The 25,048-nt window shown below is 43.0% G+C and overlaps 2 gene segments (V, D, J or C); both read right to left on the minus strand.

Moving 5' to 3' along the window:
- Positions 1 to 905: 905 nt before the first annotated feature.
- LOC125104244 (immunoglobulin heavy variable 3-74-like) lies at positions 906 to 20,284 on the minus strand. The segment is given in 3 exon segments: positions 906 to 942; positions 19,767 to 20,065; positions 20,169 to 20,284. Coding segments are annotated over 3 exon segments (354 nt in total).
- LOC125104248 (immunoglobulin heavy variable 3-30-like) lies at positions 10,822 to 11,307 on the minus strand. The segment is given in 2 exon segments: positions 10,822 to 11,096; positions 11,200 to 11,307. Coding segments are annotated over 2 exon segments (306 nt in total).
- Positions 20,285 to 25,048: the final 4,764 nt, after the last annotated feature.

Genomic DNA, 25,048 nt, shown 5'->3' on the forward strand with positions numbered 1-25,048 from the left:
TTGAGCAGGATATGTGATGTAATGTGCACTGGGTGTTATAGGCAACTGATGAGTAACTGAACTTTACTCCAAAACTAATGATACACTATGTGTTAATTAAGTGAATTTAAATTAAATTGAAAAACCTTTTCATTTGGAGAAGCAAAGTAACAAGTACTAAATATGTAACAACAAACCAAATCCCTATTATTCATGTGTGACATGAGGAATCTGGTTTCTGGTCAGATCTGTCAAAGCCTGGAAGTCTTTAGTCTGCCCATAAGCTGAACAACTGGAAGTCACCAGCTCTTCTCAGACCCACCAGAGATGTTGTGATAGGATATCTTTGTCTGATCAGGCAGCTGTGAAAAATACCACTGCCTGGGTAGTGTATAAACTGTAGAAATGAATTCCATCAGAGTTATGAAATATTGAAGTTCAATGTCAAGTCATGCAGCACATCCAGGCTGCCTTGCTCAGCCTGTGCTGGGAGGGGGTTATTCCCATTGATCTCCAAAATGTTGTGGACAGGAGGTCCAGGCTTCTCTTTAGAGGCTCATATTGTTCTCAGGGTCTTGACGAGGAGCTCCAGGGTTATGCTGAGATGGTCAACCCATAACCACCCCCTCATCAAGTATTTCCACATCCTTCCTGATTTCTCTGGAACAAAATCTCTCCTTCTTTCCAGTAGGAACAGGCTGAGAATTTCCCCAAATTTTCAGTTCTGCTTCATACTGATTAATGATTATGTCTTCATATCATTTGTTCATACCACACTTTATCATAAGAATTCAAGAGAAGCCTTCTGATGCTTTACCTTTGCTCAGAAATTCCCTCAGCCTCTTACCAAGTTGCACCTCTCCCTAATTCTTCCATTCAGATCTCAATGCAAGTACGCTCTCTACCAGTCTACAGCATAGGTCACCTCCCCTCTGTTTCCCAAAGGCACATTCCTCATCTTGTCTGTGACAACATCAGAGTGGCCCATAATATTTATGTCTTACCACATACAGTCCTTAAGCATTTAGATACTCTCTATGAAGATTGGGGCTTTCATTGTAGGTCTCTTCTTTCCTTCTGGGGTCTCCCATGAATCACCCTTTATGACCCCTTCCTGGCAATGTAGGCTTCTTCTGCACACATCACAGAAGCCTGCTAGCCCTTACCCGTACTCAGATTCAAACGGCTTCCATGATTTAGGTCTTTGTAACAGCAGATCCACACTTCTTAGGATGCTATAACGGAGAGCATAAACTAGGTAGCTTACAAATACATTTCTCACATTTTTGGAGCCTTCGAAGTGCAAGATCAAGGTATTGGCATATTCGCTGTGTAGTGCGTGCCTCCATCTGGATCATTGGGCATGTCTTTAAACTGTGTCTTCATATGGCAAATGGAAGATTTTGAGGATCCTATGGGATCATAATAGCTCTGATTCCATTCATAACCAAACATTCTCCCAGAGCCCTTACTCCTTTGCCATCTAATTGGACATTACATTAGAACACTTGAATTTGCAGGGGACACATATATTTATATCATAGTTCAGGGAAAACTGTGATCCAAAAATTGAGTTTACAAATGGGCATATGCAAGGAATTAGCAACTTACTAAGGCAAAAGCCACTTGCAGATATATCCACAGGACCCACAGGAAAGTAGAGAAATATCTACAGGACCCACAAGAAAATAGGAAAATTGAAAGGCAGATGGTGAATTGATGAAGGTTCGGTGTCAAGATGTCTGAGTTGAAGCTCCTGTGGAATTGGTGACCACCTTAGGGGTTTCCTACAAGTTTGTGTTTTAAGTCCAGAAGCCCCACCTCATTCCCCCAGGAATGAAAGGATGAACATCTGCTGTGCTTCTGAGGTGGGGAAAGATCCTCTTAAGAAACTCGCCAGATAATTCAAGAACTGGAGGAAGTTAAATGCCAACATCCAGTTCATTCTAGATTTTGCGTGGGGTAAGGGAAGCACCCCTCCTCCCCTCCCCTTAGGCCTTCCTGTGTCGCCTCAGTGAGGTGTAACCTGAGATTCTCTTGTGAGGAAGACATCAAGGGTCTCAGGTCAGAGATAGAGAGACCAATCATAAACTACAAATACCTGTTTATACCCACAGCTTATGCCCCTACCATAGGGATCTTCTATAATAATAACAAGAAAAAAGCAAAGAGAGCTAGAAAACCAGAAGTTATTTTTGAATTCTATATGGAATTCAGCTTAAAATGAGTCAAAAGCAGGGACATGAGAGGAAATGTCAGTGTTGTCTCATCAGTGGTTGATTCATTATTTTTCTTCTGAAACATATTTTGGGCCAGAGTTCCCAGGTTAGCCGCACTCTAGGGTCTGTCATCATGGTAGACATCCGTTATTGAGTCTCACTCTACAACTGGCACCTGGTGGGGATCAGGAAAGAGTGACAGGACTCCAGCCCCATGGGGCTCAGGGTCCAGGACAGGTTGAGGGAGAAGTTACAATAGGGCAGAGTGAGGACATGGTGACTTTCTGTAGGATAATTGAAGGACAGCAGTGGATGGGCAGGGATCCACACTCTACCAGCCAGATCTGATGATTCATGTGTTTCCTGTGTGGAAGCCAGGAAACACGTTTCAGACACAACCTCCAAGGCTGCTCTCATAGACTCCAGAACAGGACCCAGCAGTACTGTGATGGGTTTTTGTCTCTGGTTGTCATCCTCCAGGTCATCCTGCCTATTTCATTGGGGGAAATCAGAGAGTGTATCCCATGAGGTGGGCTGCCTTTCCACTGAAGAGATGGAGCAGTGCCTCCAGAAGGACAGTTCCTGATCACCAGTGTCCACCCACTTGGATAATGAGCCAGAGGATAAACTGTATCTAGGAGGACAAGGACCCAGTTTGGGTAGATGTCCTGGGGGTGTTTTCATAACCATGTGGAGGTAGTGTGTGCCCGCTGAGGGCAGAGAACAGGAACTAAGCTCTCAGAAAGCCTGGGCTGTGCAGGTGTTTCTCAGGGATGATGAGAATTCCTGCAGGTCCTCTTTGGAGAAAGAAAAACAGGATATGGATAAGGTTGATGAAGGAAAGTTCCCCAGGGACTGGTGAGATCTCATCTAACATAGCCAATGTTATCTCGTTCTGGTTGGCTACATGGAGAATATGAGAAATTAGAGAATGAAGAAATAACTATATATAGCCCTGAGTGAATCTAGAGAGGCTAGAGGGGAAACCCCCTATTTCAATAGAAAGCCCCTCACCCCCAACTGCCCCGGCTCCTGGGTCTGATTTGTGTCTGTGGATCTTGAGTGCATCGTGCTGAAGTGAGCACCCCCAGGTGTCCTGAGCACCTCAAGAGCACTGAACTATCTGATCCTTCTGTCCTAAGTACTCCCTGGTGCCCTGAGAGCCCCCTGGTGTTTTGACTGACTCCTGAGCACCTGTTGGGGACCTGAGCTCCCTCTGGTGACCAGAGAGCCTCCTGGGGCCTTGAGCACCCCTGCAACCCAGCTACTCCTGTGCCCCTGCAGGAAAGTTTGTGTCTCGGTTCACCCCAAGAGTGTACACACTGTGTACACACATTACAGTAACACACGGTGGTGTCCTCAGCTCTCAGGCTGTTCACCTGCAGAATCAGCATGGCCTTGCCATTGTCTCAGGAGATGGTGAATTGGCCCTTCACAGTGTCTTCGTATTATTTGTAACTACCACCACTTATAATGGCTGAGACACACTGCAGCCCCTTCCCTAGAGCCTGGAAAACCCAATCATGCTGTAGTCACTGAAAGTGAACCCAGAGACTGCACAGGAGAGACTCAGGGACCCCCCAGGCTTCCCAGGTCTCCCCCAGACTCCACCAGCTGCACTTCACACTGGACACCTGCAGACACAAGACATCCTGGTCAAGAAACTGTCCTTCTCTTACTGTTTTTCTTACTCATATCCACTTTCTTATTCAATGTCTCTTGTTCTCTGTAAATGACCTTTGAAAAGAATAACAAGGAAAACCCAGCCAAGAATAAACTCCATCATGAGCTGTCTCTGTTCTGTCCTGAACACTGAATGGAAAGTCTGGGAATCCCAAGACTGGGGCTCCCATCCTAGCTGCAGGCTTGGGGCAGGGCTGGTTTAATCAGCAGAAGGTGAACCCTATTTGCATGACCCTTGACTATATAGCCAGCATGCTATCTATCCTGACAGAGAGGACAGTAACCAGAGCAAGTGTGACTGCCTTTGATTTGGTGATGCTGACAGGATTTGGGAAAAGATCAAGTTTAATTATATGATTTTCAGAGTACCTGCTTGGTTTCCATTTACCAGTTTGATTTCACATAGTCACTCATATCGAGAGTGTAGGTATCATGTTTCCCCTTAAAGTGACATAATCCTACATCCAGAATTGTGGAGGGTTTAGAGTTGTCCAAGAACACTCAGGTGAGAGGGAGCCCCGGGATTTGGACCTGTGCTCCTCTCACAGGACCTACTACCCACCCTGAGCCCCCTGCAGGACGGAGTGCACAGGCTCATGCAGAACGTAAGATCCTGCCTGTAGTGAGGACAAGGTGACTTTGTCCTAGAATTTATCTAAAATACAGAATCAGGGTGCGTGCAGGTGGTCTTTCAAGTCTCTAAGGTTTCACTGTCACTGTCTTCATCCCAAGTCATCTCTGGGAGTATTTGTAATAGTTTTGATGAGTGCGCTCGACGCAGGATGGACTGCACACAGGCAGAGAGTGTGATATGAGGAACACAGGTGTCCGAATCAACAGTATCCAGAGCGAGCAAATCCATTTTCCACAAAATTCCTGTATTTGCAATTCTTCCTTCCTTCCTCGTTCCTTCTTTACTCTGTCCTTACATTGTTATTGATCCTCATGGTACCTCACACTAGCTTTAATTTTCTAGAATATATAATTTTGTAACTGTGTGAAATTTACCTTTATTTCTAGGGCTTCTATTACTGAACCAAATACTTGACAATACCCCCATATTTATTATAATTTTTTAATGATGGGCAGCTTTCGAAAGATGACATAGAGCACAATATGTCCACTTTTAAGCCGATGATTGGGCTTGGAATTGTTCCCATGTTTCTGTATTTTATTTTCATTTATGTATTTATTTATTTATCTATTTATTTTAGTTACCATATGGACATCATTAGTTTTGATGTAGTGTTTCTGTATTTCAATAAACTCACTAATCAGATTGGAGTTGCAAGAGCTAAAGAAGTAAATAGAATAAACTTCAGATCAACAAATTCGTGTCAGTATACCTTCTAATTGTGTTCATGAGACAAACAATAATCTTAAACTCTCAGGAGTGACAAGTACTCACAGGGGCTAAGAACCAGCATCTTGGCATATTGTGACTGCAGATCTCTGATGACAAATAAACTATCACCAGGTTTAGATAGAACATTTAATGGATTTCTTGACATCACGTGTGCTAATGGTGTTATAGTGTGAGGTTCTCCAGGACCGTATCATTAAATCAATCCTATCCTGTAGGATGGGGAAAAATCATAAAAAACCTCCCCACACCCTGGTGGTCCTGGCAGAATGGGAGGAAGATGACTCAGAGCAGGAATGCATGAAGATCCATGCATCCTGAGTCCACCACAGAAATAAATAATTTACCTGCAGAGGAAGCCCTTAGAATATGCATCCTGTGGTCACAGGTGGAGCCCCATAGGATCTGGGATGGGAACAGACGTCACAACCTCAGTTCTGTTGAGGACCACACACACTTTTCACATGGAATGAAAGCCTTAGTCTTCAGGGAAATGTAGAGAAACAGGAAGCTGAGGACACCCAGGGACCACTGGAGCTCTGGGAGGGGACAACGGGGAAGAACAGAATGACTGTGTACCCAGAGACAGGCAAAAATACATGGACTTGGACCACTTGGAGGAGGGGCAAAGACACATAAAGGCCTCCCCTGACCCAGGTACCTGGGAACACCTGAGGCTAAGGCTACATCATCGAGTCAGAGTCCTTGTAGTCTGAAGCCTTCCACCACACTAACGACTGTTACCTGTGTAGAGCAGAGGAGTGTACTGGAGAGTGGAAGTAGATTCTACATGGTGGAGCTCAAGGAGCTCACAGTGCTGATCCGGGACCAAAAACAGGAGATCTCTGGAGGAATCTGAACTCTTGTGTGGCTACAGCAGAGACACATTTCACTGCTGCTACCCAGGCAGCCCATTTACCAGTGGAGCCAGGAAGAGAGTCACACACTCCACAGCATAGGCCTCACAAAGGGAGGGTGTGATCATCTACAGGAAGCATAAAACATAACAATATAATACCAAGTGCCCTGTGCATGGTACACATTCATGAAACCCCACCATAATTCCAGGGGCTCCGTACTGTTAGGGAACCTCTCTGTTCCACCCGCCCCTCTATTCCCTTGTGGTTCAAGTACTGTGTGTGCAAGTTTGGGGACAGCAGCTCCATGTACAAATCATGTGGAAATTTCTCAAAGCTGGGTCACTCCACTGTATTTGGCAATTCAGAGCTGCTCCACTCATCACGAGTGGATTTAACTTCCCTGAAACACCTTCATTACCAGATATGTTCACGTGTAAAGGACAGAATAGTATGGCAGAGCTGTCAGATTTTGTCATTGCTCCAATCAGTGTCACCTCCCTGGGAACTTCCTGGGAGACCACTCACCTCTCAGTGACACATTTAGACAAGTAACACCTTCTCTGGTCCTGCAATGACACTTGATACTAGTGTTACAGGAGCAGATCAGCCCCTTTATAACCTGTGTCCTCACCACTGCACTCAGTGATTTAGATCAGTGCTCTGTGAAGGCGCTTCTCTCATTGTCTTCATGAACAGAGCTGTGGATGCAGGATCGTGTCCCCTGGCTCCCCTGTAGGTTGTAAAAATGAATTAAATAATAAATACATAACGTGCCTGATAGAGGGATTGAAGATCATGAGAAGCTGGCAGATGCAGTTATGAGGACACATCTGGACCCTGTGTTAGGGCCTGGAAGAGTTGGCTGACCAGATTGGGGACTGCAGACAGGAAGAGACACCCACAGCATCCGGGTCAAGGGGATTCTCAAATTCACAATTTGTTCTCTGGGCCCTTAATCTGCACAGACAGAGGTGAGTGTCCACCCTGGCTCCAGGGTGTGTGTGGACCTGGATAGAGAGCAGCTGACATCACAGGTCAGAGGGAAGGAAATAAACAGGAGTGTTCATATTTATGTGGGTGTGGGTGGGTTGCTATGGGGTTCTCATCCCCAGGAACAATACAACTGGCATGTGGGGTAACAGGTGTCTGTGATGTGGACATTGTCAATGACAACTTTGGCTGGATACTAGGGTGTGTTACCTATGTAGTTCAGAGACCCATTAAGAAAAGGACTGCATAGGTGTGCCTGGGTGGCTCAGTTGGTTAAAGCCTCTGCCTTTGGCTCAGGTCATGATCCCAGGGTCCTGGGATCAAGCCCCGCATTGTGCTCTCTGCTGAGTGGGGAGCCAGCTTCCCCCCGCACCTGCCTCTCTACCTGCTCGTGATCTCTGTCTGTCAAATAAATAAATAAAATCTTAAAAAAAGAGAAAAGGTTAGCATCAACATCTGAGAGGAGAACACAGACAGTAACATTTTAAATCCTCAAGTGCAACAACTTCTTGCAAGTTGGGTCTCTAAAAGCAAGGGAAACAAACAGAAAGGAATTTTTGGACTTCACCAAGATAAAAATCTTCTGCGATGCAAAGGAAACAGTCAACAAAACTAAAAGGCAACCTATGGAATGGGAGAAGATATTTGCAAATGACACTACAGAAAAAGGGTTGATATCCAAGATCTATAAAGAACTTACCAGACTGAACACCCAAAAAACAAATAATCCAGTCAAAAAATGGGCAGAAGGCATGAATAGACACTTCTCCAGAGAGACATACAAGTGGCCAACAGACACATGAAAAAATGCTGCACATCTCTTGCCACCATGGAAATATAAATCAAAACCACAATAAGTTATCACCTTTCATGAGTTAGAAAGACTAAAATTAACAAGACAGGGAACAACAAATGTTGGAGAGGATGTGGAGAAAGGGGAACTCTCTTATGCTGTAGGTGCGAATGCATGTTGATACAGCCACCATGGAAAACAGTGTCTAGATTCCTCAGAAGTTAAAAATAGAACTACCCTATGACTCAGCAATTGTTCTACTGGGTATTTACCCCAAAGATACAGCTGTAGTGAAAAAAGGTGCACATGCACCCCAGTAGTCATAGGAATAATGTCCATTATAGGGAATCTGTGGAAGGAGGTGAGATGTCCTTCCACATATGAATGGATAAAGAAGATGTGGTCCATATATACAATGGAATATTTCTCAGCCATCCGACAGGATGAATACCTACCATTTCATCGACTTGGATGGAACCGGAGGGTGTTATGTCAAGTAGAATAAGTCAAGCAGAGAAAGATAATTATCCTATGGTTTCACCTCTATGTGGAACATAGGGATAATGAGGAGGACCACAGAGAAAGTCAATTATCATACGGGTTTACTTACTTGTGGAGCATAAGGAATAACACAGAAGATATTAGGAGATTAAAGGAAAACTGAATTGTGGCAAATCAGAGGGGGAGATGAAGCATAAGAGAGTGAGGACTCTGAGAAACAAACTGAGGGTTTGGGAGTGGAGGGGGTGGAGGGATGGGTGAGCCTGGTGGTGGGTATTAAGGAGGACACGTATTGCATGGAGCACTGGGTGTGCTGCATAAACAGTGTATCTTGGACACTGAAAAATAAAAAACAGAGAGGGAGACAAACCATGAGAGACTCTGTATCTCAGAAACAAACAAGGATTACAGAAGTGAGGGTGGTGGGGGATGGGGTAGGCAGGTGATCGGTATTAAGGAGGGCAGGTGATGCGATGAGCACTGGGTGTTATACACAACTAATGAAACTTTGAACAATACATCAAAATCTGATGATGTACTATATGCTGGCTAAGTGAACATTAAAAAAGAATATAGACTTTTTTCACTTTAAAAAATTTTTTTAATTTTTTAATTTAATTTAATTTTATTTTAAGATTTTATTTATTTATTTGACAGAGATCACAAGTAGGCGGAGAGAGAGAGAGAGAGAGAGAGAGAGAGAGAGAGAGAGAGGAGGAAGCAGGTTCTCCACAGCAGAGAGCCCATTGTGGGACTTGATCCCAGGACCCTGAGATCATGACCTGAGCTGAGGCTTAACCACTGAGCCACCAAGGCGCCGGACATTTTGTTTTTGTTTTTGTTTTTTTTTAATTGCTTTTCAGTGTTCCAGAATTCATTGTTCATGCTCCAAGGAAATAGGGCTTTGAGGGGCGCCTGGGTGGCTCAGTGGATTAAGCCTCTGCCTTCGGTTCAGGTCATGATCCCAGGGTCCTGGAATCAAGCCCCGCATCGGGCTCTCTGCTCGGAGGGGAGCCTACTTCACCCTCTCTCTCTCTGCCTGCCTCTCTCCCTAGTTGTGATCTGGCTGTGAAATAAATAAAATCTTTAAAAATAAAAAAAAATTAAAATAAGGGCTTTGAATGACACACTGGACCAGATAGACTTCTTTGTTATTAACTTGGGCTCTTTCTCTTTCATTTTGATAAACTTAGGTAGAGGATTCTCAGGTGTATTGTGGTTTTTTTCTCCAAAGTATCACGTGACATGATGAGCACAAAGTTTTATTCTGAACAGACGGAGCATTGAATATTATATCAAAAGTCAATGATGTACTATTTTTTGGCTAATTGAATTAGAAAACAACATAGGCAGACCCTGGTTTCCTTTTTAAAAAATTTTTATTTTTTATAAACATATAATGTATTTTTATCCCCAGATGTACAGGTCTGTGAATCACCAGGTTTACACATTTCACAGCACTCATCACAGCACATACCCTCCCCAATGTCCATAACCCGCCCCGCCTCCCAAACCCCTTCCCCCAGCAACCCTCAGTTTGTTTTGTGAGATTAAGAGTCACTTATGGTTTGTCTCCCTCCCAACCCCATCTTGTTTCATTTACTCTTCTCCTACCCCCTTAACCCCCCATCAGACCCTGGTTTCTTTAATCTGTTTTGTGTTTCTTAGTTTCTATATAATCTCTTTCTGCTCTAATCTTACTATTTCCTTCCTTCTGCTATATTTAGGATTCAGCTGCTGCTATTTCTCTAGCATCTTTAGGTGTAACGATAGGTTGTTTATTTGAGATTTTTCTTGCTTCTTGAGGTGCTCCTGTATGGTATGTATTTCTGTCTTAGGACCACCTTTACTGCAGAGAAATTACAGGATGGTGGTAACGGTTTTCTACTATTTTCTTAAATTTAATTTTATTTTTTCAGTGGAGGTTTTATACTGCTGTGTGTGTGTGTGTGTGTGTGTGTGTGTGTGTGTGTGTGTGTGATCTTCTGGCTCTGCTGGAGGTTTTGTGATCCACAGTGAGTGCCACTGAGATTCTTTTAAAGGTTTTGTTGACCTGCATCAGGATATTTGTAATTTATTGGTATTTAAGGACAAGAGGAAACTAATGTAACTGACTCTTTTTTTTTTTTTTGCATGTTCGTATATTTGTCTTCCTGCTACAACTAAGTTTCTAAGTCAGAGAGTGAATAGGTAAGCAGAGAATAATGTCAAGGAAAGTCCCTTGGGGAAACTGCTCTATGGAGAGGAAACCTCAGACCCTGACAGGAAATATGCCATAGATTCCATCTGCTCCTGCTCCTGGGATTAAAGACAGAATTGGTGAGATGTGTGCACCCTCTGCTGGTCTGATACCCTTGTAGTTTGAGGTTTGTGTCGGCTCACACTGATGTCCCCTCACTGTGTCTGTAACACAGAAGTACACAGCCGTGTCCTCAGTTCTCAGGCTGTTCATCGCAGATACAGCATGTTCTTGCCATTGTCTCTGGAGATGGTGAATCGGCCTTTCACAGAGTCTGCGTAGTATGTGTTACTTCCATCATAGCTAATACTTGTGACCCACTGCAGCCCCTTCCCTGGAGTCTGGCGGATCCAACTCATGCCAGTACTACTGAAGGTGAATCCAGAGACTGCACAGGAGAGTCTCAGGGACCCCCCAGGCTTCACCAGGTCTCCCCCAGACTCCACCAGCTGCACCTCACACTGGACACCTGCAGACACAAGACAAGCTGGTCAGGAAAATGTCACACAACCATGGTTTCTCTCACTCATATCCTCTCACATCCTCAATTTCTTTTGTTCTCCAGAAATTACCTTTTAAAAGAGCAACAAGGAAAACCCAGCCAAACACAAACTCCATGGTGAGTTTTGGTGTTCTGTCCTGATCAGTGAATGTGGACACCTGGAAATCCCAGGCCTGGGACTCCTCTTCCAGCTGCATGGTCTGGGCTGGGCTCTCTTATTCAGTGGAGGGAAGACCCTATTTGCATGTCCTCTGAGTATATTGTTAGCTCCAGACATAGGATCAATTCATTACAAGTTAAAAACAAAGATTGCATTGTTTGTGGATCACTTTGTTTAGATGGCACTTTGAAAATATGCAGTATTCCTTTTTGTTTGTTTGTTTTAAAATGCATTTATCAGGCCCCTGGGTATATCAGTGGGTTAAAGCCTCTGCCTTTGGCTCAGGTCATGATCCCAGATTCCTGGGATCGAGCACCCCCCTCGGGCTTTCTGTTGGGCCAGGGAGTCTGCTTCACCACCCCCCTCTCTCTGCCTGCCTCTCTGACAACTTGTGATCTCTGTCTGTCAATATAAATAAATAAAATGTTTAAAAAATGCATTTATTGGTGGGAAATGTTGGAACAGGGCATCAATAATATAAATTCCCATTCAGAGTTAAGAGTTCTATTAGAGCCAAGTTTAAATTACCTTCAATATATGAATGGATAAACTTTGCAAAAGTACTAGGACTATCAGTTTCCAAGCTTTCTGTTGTGTTCCATTGTCCTGTGTGTCCGTTTTTATGCCAGCACCATACTGTTTTCATGAAACAGCTTTGTAATCTAGCTTGAAATTGGGGTGTGGTGACTCCAGGTGGAGTCAGTTGTTTGCTCTATTTATTTCTTTTTTCTTAAAAATTTTATTTATTTATTTAAATGTCTTTCAATGTTCAGAATTCATTTTTTATGCACCACACCTAGTGGTCCATGCAATACATGTCCTCCACAATACTCAACACCAGGCTCACCCAACCTCGCACCCCTCTCCCCCCCAAAACCCTCAGTTAGTTCCTCTGAGTCCATAGTCTCTCATGGTTTGTCTCCCCTCCAATTTCTCCCAACTCCTTTCTCCTCTCCAGCTCCCCAAGTCCTCTGTGTTATTTATTATGCTCCACAAGTGAATGAAACTATATGATGACTGACTCTCTCTGCTTAACTTATTCCACTCAGCATAATCTCTTCTAGTCCCATCCATGTTGATACAAAATTGGGTATTCATCCATTCTGATGGAGGCATAAATTTCCATTGTATATATGGACCATATCTTCTTTTTTTTCTTGTAGTTTTTTAAAATTTCTTTTCAGTGTAACAGAATTCATTGTTTATGCACCACACCCAGTGCTCCATGCAATACGTGCCCTCCATAATACCACCACCTGGCTCCCCCACCTCCCACCCTCCGCCCGTTCAAATCCCTCAGATTGTTTTTCAGAGTCCATAGTCTCTCATGGTTCATCTCCCCTTTCAATGGCCCTCAACTCCCTTCTCCTCTCCATATCCCCATGTCCTCCATGTTATTTGTTATGCTACACAAATAAATGAAACCGTATGACAATTGACTCTCTCTGTTTGACTTATTACACTCAGCATCATCTCTTCCAGTTCCGTCCATGTTGCTACAAAAGTTGGGTATTCATCCTTTTTGATGGAGGCATCATACTCCATAGTGTATATGGACCACATCTTCCTTATCCATTCATCCGTTGAAGGGCATCTTGGTTCTTTCCACAATTTGGCAACCGTGACCATTGCTGCTATAAACATTGGGGTACAGATGGCCCTTCTTTTCACTATATCTCTATCTTTGGGGAAAATAGCCAGTAGTGCGATTGGGAAGCTCTATTTTTAATTTCTTTTTTTTTAAGTTAAAAATTTTTTTTTTATTTCTTTTCAGCATAACAGTATTCATTGTTTTTGCACCACACCCAGTGCTCCATGCGATCTGTGCCCTCTCTAATATCCACCACCTGGTTCCCCCAACCTCCCACCCGCCGCCCCTTCAAAACCCTCAGATTGTTTTTTAGAGTTCATAGTCTCTCATGGTTCACCTCCCATTCCATTACCTTCAACTCCCTTCTCCTCTCCATCTCCCCATGTCCTCCATGTTATTTCTTAAGCTCCACAAATAAGTGAAACCATATGATAATTGACTCTCTCTGCTTGACTTATTTCACTCAGCATAATCTCTTCCAGTCCCATCCATGTTGCTACAAAAGTTGGGTATTCATCATTTCTGATGGAGGCATAATACTCCATAGTGTATATGGACCACATCTTCCTTATCCATTCGTCCGTTGAAGGGCCTCTTGGTTCTTTACACAGTTTGGCGACCGTGGCCATTGCTGCTATAAACATTGGGGTACAGATGCCCCTTTTCACTACCTCTGTAATTTTGGGGTAAATACCCAGTAGTGCAATTGCAGAGTCATAGGGAAGCTCTATTTTTAATTTCTTTCTTTTTTTTACTCATTTTTTAAAATTTATTTTCAGCATAACAGTATTCATTGTTTTTGTACTACACCCAGTGCTCCATGCAGTCTGTGCCCTCTCTAATATCCACCACCTGGTTCCCCCAACCTCCCACGCCCCCACCTCTTCAAACCCTTCAGATTGTTTTTCAGAGTCCATAGTCTCTCATTGTTCACCTCCCCTTCCAATTTCCCCCAACTCCCTTCTCATAACTCCCCATGTCCTCCATGCTATTTGTTATGCTCCACAAATAAGTGAAACCATATGATAATTGACTCTCTCTGCTTGACTTATTTCACTCAGCATAATCTCTTCCAGTCCTGTCCATGTTGCTTCAAAAGTTGGGTATTCTTCCTTTCTGATGGAGGCATCATACTCCATAGATATATGGACCACATCTTCCTTATCCATTTGTCTGTTGAAGGGCATCTTGGTTCTTCCCACAGTTTGGCGACCGTGGCCATTGCTGCTATAAACATTGGGGTACAGATGCCCCTTTTCACTACCTCTGTAATTTTGGGGTAAATACCCAGTAGTGCAATTGCAGAGTCATAGGGAAGCTCTATTTTTAATTTCTTTCTTTTTTTTAATCATTTTTTAAAATTTATTTTCAGCATAACAGTATTCATTGTTTTTGTACTACACCCAGTGCTCCATGCAGTCTGTGCCCTCTCTAATATCCACCACCTGGTTCCCCCAACCTCCCACGCCCCCACCTCTTCAAACCCTTCAGATTGTTTTTCAGAGTCCATAGTCTCTCATTGTTCACCTCCCCTTCCAATTTCCCCCAACTCCCTTCTCATAACTCCCCATGTCCTCCATGCTATTTGTTATGCTCCACAAATAAGTGAAACCATATGATAATTGACTCTCTCTGCTTGACTTATTTCACTCAGCATAATCTCTTCCAGTCCTGTCCATGTTGCTTCAAAAGTTGGGTATTCTTCCTTTCTGATGGAGGCATCATACTCCATAGATATATGGACCACATCTTCCTTATCCATTTGTCTGTTGAAGGGCATCTTGGTTCTTCCCACAGTTTGGCGACCGTGGCCATTGCTGCTATAAACATTGGGGTACAGATGCCCCTTTTCACTACCTCTGTAATTTTGGGGTAAATACCCAGTAGTGCAATTGCAGAGTCATAGGGAAGCTCTATTTTTAATTTCTTTCTTTTTTTTAATCATTTTTTAAAATTTATTTTCAGCATAACAGTATTCATTGTTTTTGTACTACACCCAGTGCTCCATGCAGTCTGTGCCCTCTCTAATATCCACCACCTGGTTCCCCCAACCTCCCACGCCCCCACCTCTTCAAACCCTTCAGATTGTTTTTCAGAGTCCATAGTCTCTCATTGTTCACCTCCCCTTCCAATTTCCCCCAACTCCCTTCTCATAACTCCCCATGTCCTCCATGCTATTTGTTATGCTCCACAAATAAGTGAAACCATATGATAATTGACTCTCTCTGCTTGACTTATTTCACTCAGCATAATCTCTTCCAGTCCTGTCCATGTTGCTTCAAAAGTTGGGTATTCTTCCTTTCTGATGGAGGCATCATACTCCATAGATATATGGACCACATCTTCCTTATCCATTTGTCTGTTGAAGGGCATCTTGGTTCTTCCCACAGTTTGGCGACCTTGGCTATTGCTGCTATAAACATTGGGGTACAGATGGCCCTTCTTTTCACTACATCTATATCTTTGGGGTAAATACCCAGTAATGCAATGGCAGGGTCATAGGGAAACTCTATTTTTAATTTCTTGAGGAATCTCCACAATGTTCTCCAAAGTGGCTGCACCAACTTGCATTCCCACCAACAGTGGAAGAGGGTTCCCCTTTCTCCACATCCCCCCCCCCAACACATGTTGTTTCCTGTCTTGCTAATTTTGGCCATTCTAACTGTTGTAAGGTGATATCTCAATGTGGTTTTAATTTGAATCTCCCTGATGGCTAGTGATGATGAACATTTTTTCATGTGTCTGGTAGCCATTTGTATGTCTTCATTGGAGAAGTGTCGTTCATATCTTATGCCCATTTTTTTATATGATTGTTTTGTGTGTGTTGAGTTTGAGGAGTTCTTTAGAGATCCTGGATATCGATCTTTAGTCTGTACTGTCATTCGCAAATATCTTCTCCCATTCCGTGTGTTGCCTCTTTGTTTTGTTGACTGTTTCCTTTGCTGTGCAGAAGCTTTTGATTTTGATGAAGTCCCAAAAGTTTATTTTCGCTTTTGTTTCCTTGGCCTTTGGAGACATATCTTGAAAGAAGTTGCTGTGGCTGATATCGAAGGGATTACTGTCTATGTTCTCCTCTAGGATTCTGATGGATTCCTGTCTCAGGGTGAGGTCTTTTATCCATTTTGAGTTTATCTTTGTGTACGGTGGAAGAGAATGGTTGAGATTCATTCTTCTACACATAGCTGTCCAGTTTTCCCAGCACCATTTATTGAAGAGACTGTCTTTTTTCCACTGTATATCTTTTCCTGTTTTGTCGAAGGTTAACTGACCATAGAGTTGAGGGTCCATATCTGGGCTCCCTACTCTGTTCCACTGGTCTATGTGTCTGTTTTTATGCCAGTACCTTGCTGTCTTGGTGATCACAGCTTTGTAGTAATGTTTGAAATCAGGTAACATGATGAAGCTAGTTTTACTTTTGTTTTTCAGCATTTCATTAGTAATTCAGGGTCTTTTCTGATTCCATACAAATTTCTGGATTATTTGCTCCAGCTCTTTCAAAAATACCGGTGGTATTTTGGTTGGAATGGCATTAAAAGTATAGGTAGTATACTATTTACCTATTGCTCGAGGTAGTATCGACATTTTAACAATATTTATTCTTCCCATCCAAGAGCATGGAAAGGTCTTCCATCTTTTTGTGTCTTCTTCAATTTCCTTCATGAGTTTTCTGTAGTTCCTCAAGTACAGATCCTTCACCTCTTTGGTTAGGTCTATTCCCAGGATCTTATTGTTCTTGGTTTATAGTAAATGGAATTGATTCTCTAATTTCGCTCTCTGTATTTTCATTGTTAGTGTATAAGGAAGCCACTGATTTATGTACATTGACCTTGTATCCTGCCACGTTACTGAATTGCTGTATGAGTTCTAGTAGTTTGGGGGTGAAGTCTTTTGGGTTTTCCATATAAAGAATCATGTCATCAGCAAAGAGAGAGAGTTTGACTTCTTCATTGGCAATTTGGATACCTTTTATTTCTCTTTGTTGTCTGACTGCTGTTGCTAGGACTTCTAATAGTATGTTGAACAAGAGTGGTGAGAGTGTGCTTCCTTGTCGTGTTCCTGATCTCAATGGGAAGGCTGTGAGCTTTTTCCCATTGAGGATGATATTTGCTGTGGGTCTTTCATAGATAGATTTGATGAAGTTCAGGAATGTTCCCTCTATCCCTATACTTTGCAGCATTTTAATCAGGAACAGATGCTGGATTTTGTCAAATGCTTTTTCTGCATCAATTGAGAGGACTATGTGTTTCTTTTCTCTTCTCTTATTGATTTGTTCTTTCACATTGATTGATTTGCGAATGTTGAACCATCCTTGTAGCCCAGGAATGAATCCCACCTGGTCATGGTGGATAATCTTTTTAATGTGCTGTTGGATCCTGTTTGCTAGGATCTTGTTGAGAATCTTAGCATCCATATTCATCAGTGATATTGGTCTGAAATTCTCCTTTTTGGTAGGGTCTTTGCCTGGTTTGGGGATCAGGGTAATGCTGGCTTCATAGAAAGAATCTGGAAGTTTTCCTTCTGCTTCAATTTTTTGAAACAGCTTCAGGAGAATAGGTGTTATTTCTTCTTTGAAAGTTTGGTAGAATTCCCCAGGGAATCCGTCAGGTCCTGGGCTCTTGTTTTTTGGAAGGTTTTTGATCACTGCTTCAATCTCGTTACTAGATATTGCTCTATTCAGGTTGTCAAATTCTTCCTGGTTCAATTTTGGGAGTTTATAGTTTTCCAGGAATGCATCCATTTCATCTAGTTTGCTTAACTTATTGTCATATAACTGTTGGTAATAACTTCTGATGATTGTTTCTACTTCCTTGTTGTTAATTGTGATCTCTTTCTTTTCATTCATAATTTTATGAATTTAGGCTTTCTCTCTTTTCTTTTGGATTAGTGTTCAATGGTTTATCGATCTTATTGATTCTTTAAAAAAAACCGGCTTCTAGTTTCATTGATACGTTCTACTGTATCTCTAGTTTCTATCTCTTTGATCTCAGCTCTAATCTTGATTATTTCCCTTCTTGTGTGTGGAGTTGGTTTAGTTTGTTGTTGATTCTCCAGTTCTTTAAGGTGTAGAGACAGCTGCTGTGTTCTGGATTTTTCAATTTTTTTGAGGGAGGCTTGGATGGCTATGTATTCCCCCCTTAGGACTGCCTTTGCTGTATCCCATAGGTTTTGGACCGAAGTGTCCTCATTCTCATTGGTTTCCCCAAATTATTTAAGTTCTTCTTTGCTCTCCTGGTTGAACCAAACATTCTAGAGCAGGATGCTCAAGAGAACTCTGTGGTGACACAGGTAAGTGAGAGAGTTTGTGAGGTTCTGCACACCTGAGTCTCCTTGTCCAGGTTCATCAGGACCAGTGCACCCAACACAAGGAAAGTCACAGGGGACAGGTACATTAGATTAGTAACTGTTTTTATTCATTCCTGAAATGTCTTAGATATATGCACAGGACAACTTCCAATAGACAGAAGACCCCCTAATGAGTTTCCCTCTTCTTGGGACCGGCCATCTCAAGGAGTTTCATGTTTTGGTGAGGACTGGGCCTGACCCTGCTCCAGCTACAAGGGCACAGATTCACCTCCGACAAAGAAGATGGATTCCATGCCGACCCCCCTCAGATGACCCCATTCCTGTGACTCCTTTGATGTGCAGAGTTCAGTACTGATTTCATGGGAAATCAAGAGAGCAAACCACTCAGAATTTATTTATGAATTCTCTAGGGGAAATCCTGGCCAGTCGATGGGACATAAGCAGGGATATGAGAGGAAGTGACAGTATTGTCTCATATAGTAGTTGATATATTATTTTAATTCTGGATCATGGTTTGAGCTGTAGATCCCAATTGCAGTGACACTTTAGGGTTCTGCTATCATGGTAGACATTCATCATTTAGCCTCTCTCCATCTGGTACTTGGTGGAAATCTGGGAAGAGTTACAGGGGTCCAGCTCCATGGGGCTCAGGGTCCAGGACAGGTTGAGGGAGAAGTCAGAAGAAGGAGAGAGTGAGGTTGGGGGTTGGTTTCTGATGGATATTCAAGGGACAGCACAGGGTGGGCAGGGATCTGGGACCTGCCAGCTGGATCTCAGGATTCACATGGATTCCCTGTTTGGAAGCCAGGAAACACATCTCAAACACATTCACCAAGGATGCTTTCAAGGACTCTCCCCACCAGAACAGGATCCAGCAGGACAGGGATGGGTTTCCCCCTCTGTATTGTCATCCCACCACTTTCTTGGGGGAAATCTGAGAACCCCTCATAACAGGTGGGTTGCTTTTCCATCCAGGAAATGGAGCGGTGCCTACAGAGGGGCAGTTCCTGATCACCTGTGTCCACCCACATGTATAATGAGCCAGAGGATACCCTGGAGCCAGAAGGACAAGAACTGAGTTGGGCAGTCATCCTGTGGGAAGCTCATAAACATGTGGGGACAGTGTGTGCCCCCTGAGGGCAGAGAACAGGCACGCAGCATGCAGAGATCCTGGGCTGTGCAGGTACTTCTCAAGGACGATGGGAATCTGCAGCATGTGCTTCTGTGGAGAACAAAAATGGGACATAGAAGAGGTTGATGAAGGGAAGTTCCCCAGAGACTGGTGAGATCTCAGCTATGTGGAGGCAAAGTTATATTCTTGTGGTTGGCTGCATGGAGAACATGAGGTATTAGCGATGGAAGAAAAAAAATATATCCTTGTGGACAGCTGAGAGTCTAGAGAGGAAATCCCTGATCTCAAAAGGAAGCCATACCCCACTACACCTGCTCCTGGGTCTGATCTCTGCTGTGGATGCTGAGCACTCTCTGCTGCCCTGAGTGCCCCTGCAGCTCAGCACATCCTGTGTCAACAGGGAGATTTCTGTCCTGGCTCAAGCTGAGGGCCCCTCACTGTGTCTCTCACACAGTAATACACGGCTGTGTCCTCAGCTCTCAGGCTGTTCATCTGCAGATACAGCGTGTTCTTGCCGTTGTCTCTGGAGATGGTGAATCTGCCCTTCACAGAGTCTGCATAGCTTGTGCTACGACCAGTATCGCTAATACGTGCGACCCACTGCAGCCCCTTCCCTGGAGCCTGGCGGACCCAGTGCATGTAGTAGTTGCTGAAGGTGAATCCAGAGGCTGCACAGGAGAGTCTCAGGGACCCCCCAGGCTTCACCAGGTCTCCCCCAGACTCCACCAGCTGCACCTCACACTGGACACCTGTAGATGGAAGACACCTTGGTCAGGAAACTATCACATATCCAGTGTTTCACTCACTCATACCCACTCATATACTCAATTTCTTTTTTTATCCATAAATTACCTTTTAAAAGAGCAAGAAGGAAAACCCAACCCAGCACAAATTCCATGGTGAGTTGTCTGTATTCTGTCCTGATCACTGAATGAACACCTGGGTATCCCGGGCCTGGGGCTTTTCTCCCAACTGCAGGATCTTGTCTGTGGTAGTTAAATCAGCAGAAGGAAGGCCCTATTTGCATGTCCTCTGGCTATATATTCAGCTTGGGGATCTATTCTGACAGAGAGGCAGTGACCCACACAGTTGTGAATACCTTTAATTCAGTGCTAATGACCAATTTTGAAAAAAAAATTTTTTAATTTTCAGCATAACAGTATTCCTTGTTTTTGCCCCACGCCCATTGCTCCATGCAATCCGTGCCCTCTCTAATACCCACCACCTGGTTCCCGCACCTCCCACCCCCTGCCGCTTCAAACCCCTCAGATTGTTTTTCAGTGTCCATAGTCTCTCATGGTTCACCTCCCCTTCCAATTTCCCCCAACTCCCTTCTCCTCTCTAACTCCCCTTGTCCTCCATGCTATTTGTTATGCTCCACAAATAAGTGAAACTATATGATCATTGACTCTCTCTGCTTGACTTATTTCACTCACCATAATCTCTTCCAGTCCCGTCCATGTTGCTACAAAAGTTGGGTATTCATCCTTTCTGATGAGGCATAATACTCCATCATGTATATGGACAACATCTTCCTTATCCATTCGTCCATTGAAGGGCATCTTGGTTCTTTACACAGTTTGGCGACCGTGGCCATTGCTGCTATGAACATTGGGGTACAGATGGCCCTTCTTTTACTCCATCTGTATCTTTGGGGTAAATACCCAGTAGTGCGATTGCAGGGTCATAGGGAAGCTCTATTTTTAATTTCTTGAGGAATCTCCACACTGTTCTCCAAAGTGGCTGCACCAACTTGCATTCCCACCAACAGTGTAAGAGGTTTCCCCTTTTTCCACATCCCCTCCAACACATGTTGTTTCTTGTCTTGCTAATTTTGGCCATTCTAACTGGTGTAAGGCAATATCCCAATGTGGTTTTAATTTGAATCTCCCTGATGGCTAGTGATGATGAACATTTTTTCATGTGTCTGATAGCCATTTGTATGTCTTCATTGGAGAATTGTCTGTTCATATCTTCTGCCCATCTTTTTATATGATTGTTTGTTTTGTGTGTGTTGAGTTTGAGGAGTTCTTTAGAGATCCTGGATATCGATCTTTAGTCTGTACTGTCATTTGCAAATATCTTCTCCCATTCCGTGTGTTGCCTCTTTGTTTTGTTGACTGTTTCCTTGGCTGTGCAGAAGCTTTTGATTTTGATGAAGTCCCAAAAGTTTATTTTCGCTTTTGTTTCCTTGGCCTTTGGAGACATATCTTGAAAGAAGTTCCTGTGGCTGATATCGAAGGGATTACTGTCTATGTTCTCCTCTAGGATTCTGATGGATTCCTGTCTCACGGTGAGGTCTTTTATCCATTTTGAGTTTATCTTTGTGTACGGTGGAAGAGAATGGTTGAGATCCATTCTTCTACAAATAGCTGTCCAGTTTTCCCAGCACCATTTATTGAAGAGACTGTCTTTTTTCCACTGTATATTTTTTCCTGTTTTGTCGAAGGTTAACTGACCATAGAGTTGAGGGTCCATATCTGGGCTCTCTACTCTGTTCCACTGGTCTATGTGTCTGTTTTTATGCAAGTACCTTGCTGTCTTGGTGATCACAGCTTTGTAGTAAAGCTTGAAATCAGGCAATGTGATGCCCCCAGTTTTATTTTTGTTTCTCAACATTTCCTTAGAGATTCGGGGTCTCTTTGGTTCTGTACAAATTTCTGGATTATTTGCTCCAGCTCTTTGAAAAATGCCGGTGGAATTTTGACCAGAATGACATTAAAACAAGAGCCCAGTACCTGATGGATTCCCTGGGGAATTCTACCAAACATTCAAAGAAGAAATAACACCTATTCTCCTGAAGCTGTTTCAAAAAGTTGAAGCAGAAGGAAAACTTCCAGATTCTTTCTATGAAGCCAGCATTACCCTGATCCCCAAACCAGGCAAAGACCCTACCAAAAAGGAGAATTTCAGACCAATATCACTGATGAATATGGATGCTAAGATTCTCAACAAGATCCTAGCAAACAGGATCCAACAGCACATTAAAAAGATTATCCACCATGACCAGGTGGGATTCATTCCTGGGCTACAAGGATGGTTCAACATTCGCAAATCAATCAATGTGAAAGAACAAATTAATAAGAGAAGAGAAAAGAACCACATGGTCCTCTCAATTGATGCAGAAAAAGCATTTGACAAAATCCAGCATCTGTTCCTGATTAAAACACTTCAAAGTATAGGGATAGAGGGAACATTCCTGAACTTCATCAAATCTATCTATGAAAGACGCACAGCAAATATCATCCTCAATGGGAAAAAGCTCACAGCCTTCCCATTGAGATCAGGAACACGACAAGGATGCCCACTCTCACCACTCTTGTTCAACATACTATTAGAAGTCCTAGCAACAGCAATCAGACAACAAAGAGAAATAAAAGGTATCCAAATTGCCAATGAAGAAGTCAAACTCTCTCTCTTTGCTGATGACATGATTCTTTATATGGAAAACCCAAAAGACTCCACCCCCAAACTACTAGAACTCATACAGCAATTCAGTAACGTGGCAGGATACAAGGTCAATGTACATAAATCAGTGGCTTTCTTATACACTAACAATGAAAATACAGAGAGGGAAATTAGAGAATCGATTCCATTTACTATAGCCCTAAGAAGCGTAAGATACATGGGAATAGACCTAACCAAAGAGGTGAAGGATCTGTACTTGAGGAACTACAGAAAACTCATGAAGGAAATTGAAGAAGACACAAAAAGATGGAAGACCATTCCATGCTTTTGGATCAGAAGAATAAACATTGTTAAAATGCCTACAGGGACTTTTGACAACAAACCCAGCATGGAAATTCAAAACCAATTCAACTTCAGGTTGCAGCTCTGATCTACCTTTGCTTTTGTTTTCTCAGCTGAGACCCTTTGACCTTGCTGGATGAGTACAGGAGTTTGGTTCTGTCTCCACATCCTGCAGTTTCCTTCCTTGAGTGCATTTTGTGCATCAGGAAGACTGCAAACTGGCCATGCCATCCAAAATGCACCTGTGTTCACTGCATGGACACATGGATTGGTGCTAGCAATGTTCCTGCAATACTTCTCCTTGGGGAGCACCCCTCACTACTTGCTCATAGCCCCGGGCTCACTGCCAGGAGATGCGTTCCTCTCTGAGTCTCCTAGTGAATGAGGTTATGTACGTGGACAACGTATGTCAATCATTACTGCAAAATAATATAATAATTGTATAATATTTAATGGGATTGCGCATTGAAAGAGCAACTGAACCATAAGACAACTGGATCAGAGCAAAGAGAGAAATAAATTAGGGTATTCTGAAATAAAACACTGGATTTCAAGTTTGAGCTTAAGCATATACAGAAGAAGGAATTTATCACACCCTCATTGCTACAAGAAAATGTGGGATGGAGTGGTTAGGATGGCAGAGGAGATGGGGTCCCTAGGCTTGGATTTCTGGAACACAGCCAGGTAGTCATCAAGTCATTCTGAGCAGCCAAGAAGTCAATCAGAGGTCAGAGAGAACAAAACCTGCAAGTCTTCAAATAGAAAATCAATCTCCTTTTTTTATGTAGCAGGTGCAGAGAGTTGTCTTGGGACAGATATAGCTGTGGGGGTGACATCAGGGATGGAGCCTGCTTCTGGAAGCTACCACGGTGTATTGTAGCAGCAGAGCACAACATGTGAACTTTTAGAAGTGTGCTACTGTGGGAATATGGCTGGTATAAAGAAGCTGAAGTGCAAAATGGGACAGAATTCCAGGGTCTGAGGTCTGCTGAGTCACAAGAAGGATGTGTGGCACCATTGTGATGCACAGATGCTGGGCAAAGAGCTTGGAACCCGGTTGAACAGTAAGTCTAAGTGCAGGCTTTCTGGTCTGACTTGCCATAAACAGTGAACCACAATCTGGTCATGTGACCTCTTTTCTGAGACCTGTGGGCAAATGGCAAAAGGTATGAGACTCTCCCCTGGAGGAATAGCATGGGTCCACACCATAGGAGCCCCTAATGTTGAAGTTTTGAAATGCAATCATGTGCCTGAGATGCAACAGCTCAGACACAGGTAGGGTGAACACGGGTTTCAGATGGAAACTTTGGAGAGAAAGGGGTTGATTTCTTTTCTGTGAGGGCTCACTGAAGTGAGGGGTGTATGTGAGATTTCAACCCCTGCCTAGAGAATGGATGCCATATTCAACCTACACATCAGTGCCATCAGGAAGCAAAACAGTGGCACCTAGTGGAGGGCAGACACACCTACACCAAGCCCTGTCCCCTGCTCCCAAGATGTCCATTTCCATGAGGGCAAAACCCCTGAGAATAATCATAGCAGACACCTGCCCCAGAAGATCCACAGAACAATTGCAACTCAGCAAGTTTAATGATCATAGAGTGTGGCACACTTTCAGTTCCCAGGGAAGTAGGCTTAGCTTTCTTTCTTTTTATTCTTAAGTTTTTTATTTTTATTTTTGATTTATTTTCTGATTCATCTTTCTTTGCATTTTATATACTTGCTCCTTACATTTTTTTAGGTTTAATTTTTATAAATACACATACTTATCTTTTCTATTTTTGCTTTTTTCATTTATATATATTTTATTTATTTATGATCTATATTCTATTTAAGAAGCATTCATTATGACAAATCCTCAATTTATATGTCTTAATTTCCCCCCTCTTCTTATTTTATTTTTCAAAAAAAAAAAATGAAAGGATGAACAGGCACTTCTCCAATGAAGACATACAAATGGCTATCAGACACATGAAAAAATG

This window comes from Lutra lutra, chromosome 7 (assembly GCF_902655055.1).
Source record: "Lutra lutra chromosome 7, mLutLut1.2, whole genome shotgun sequence".
Classification (NCBI taxonomy): Eukaryota; Metazoa; Chordata; class Mammalia; order Carnivora; family Mustelidae; genus Lutra; species Lutra lutra.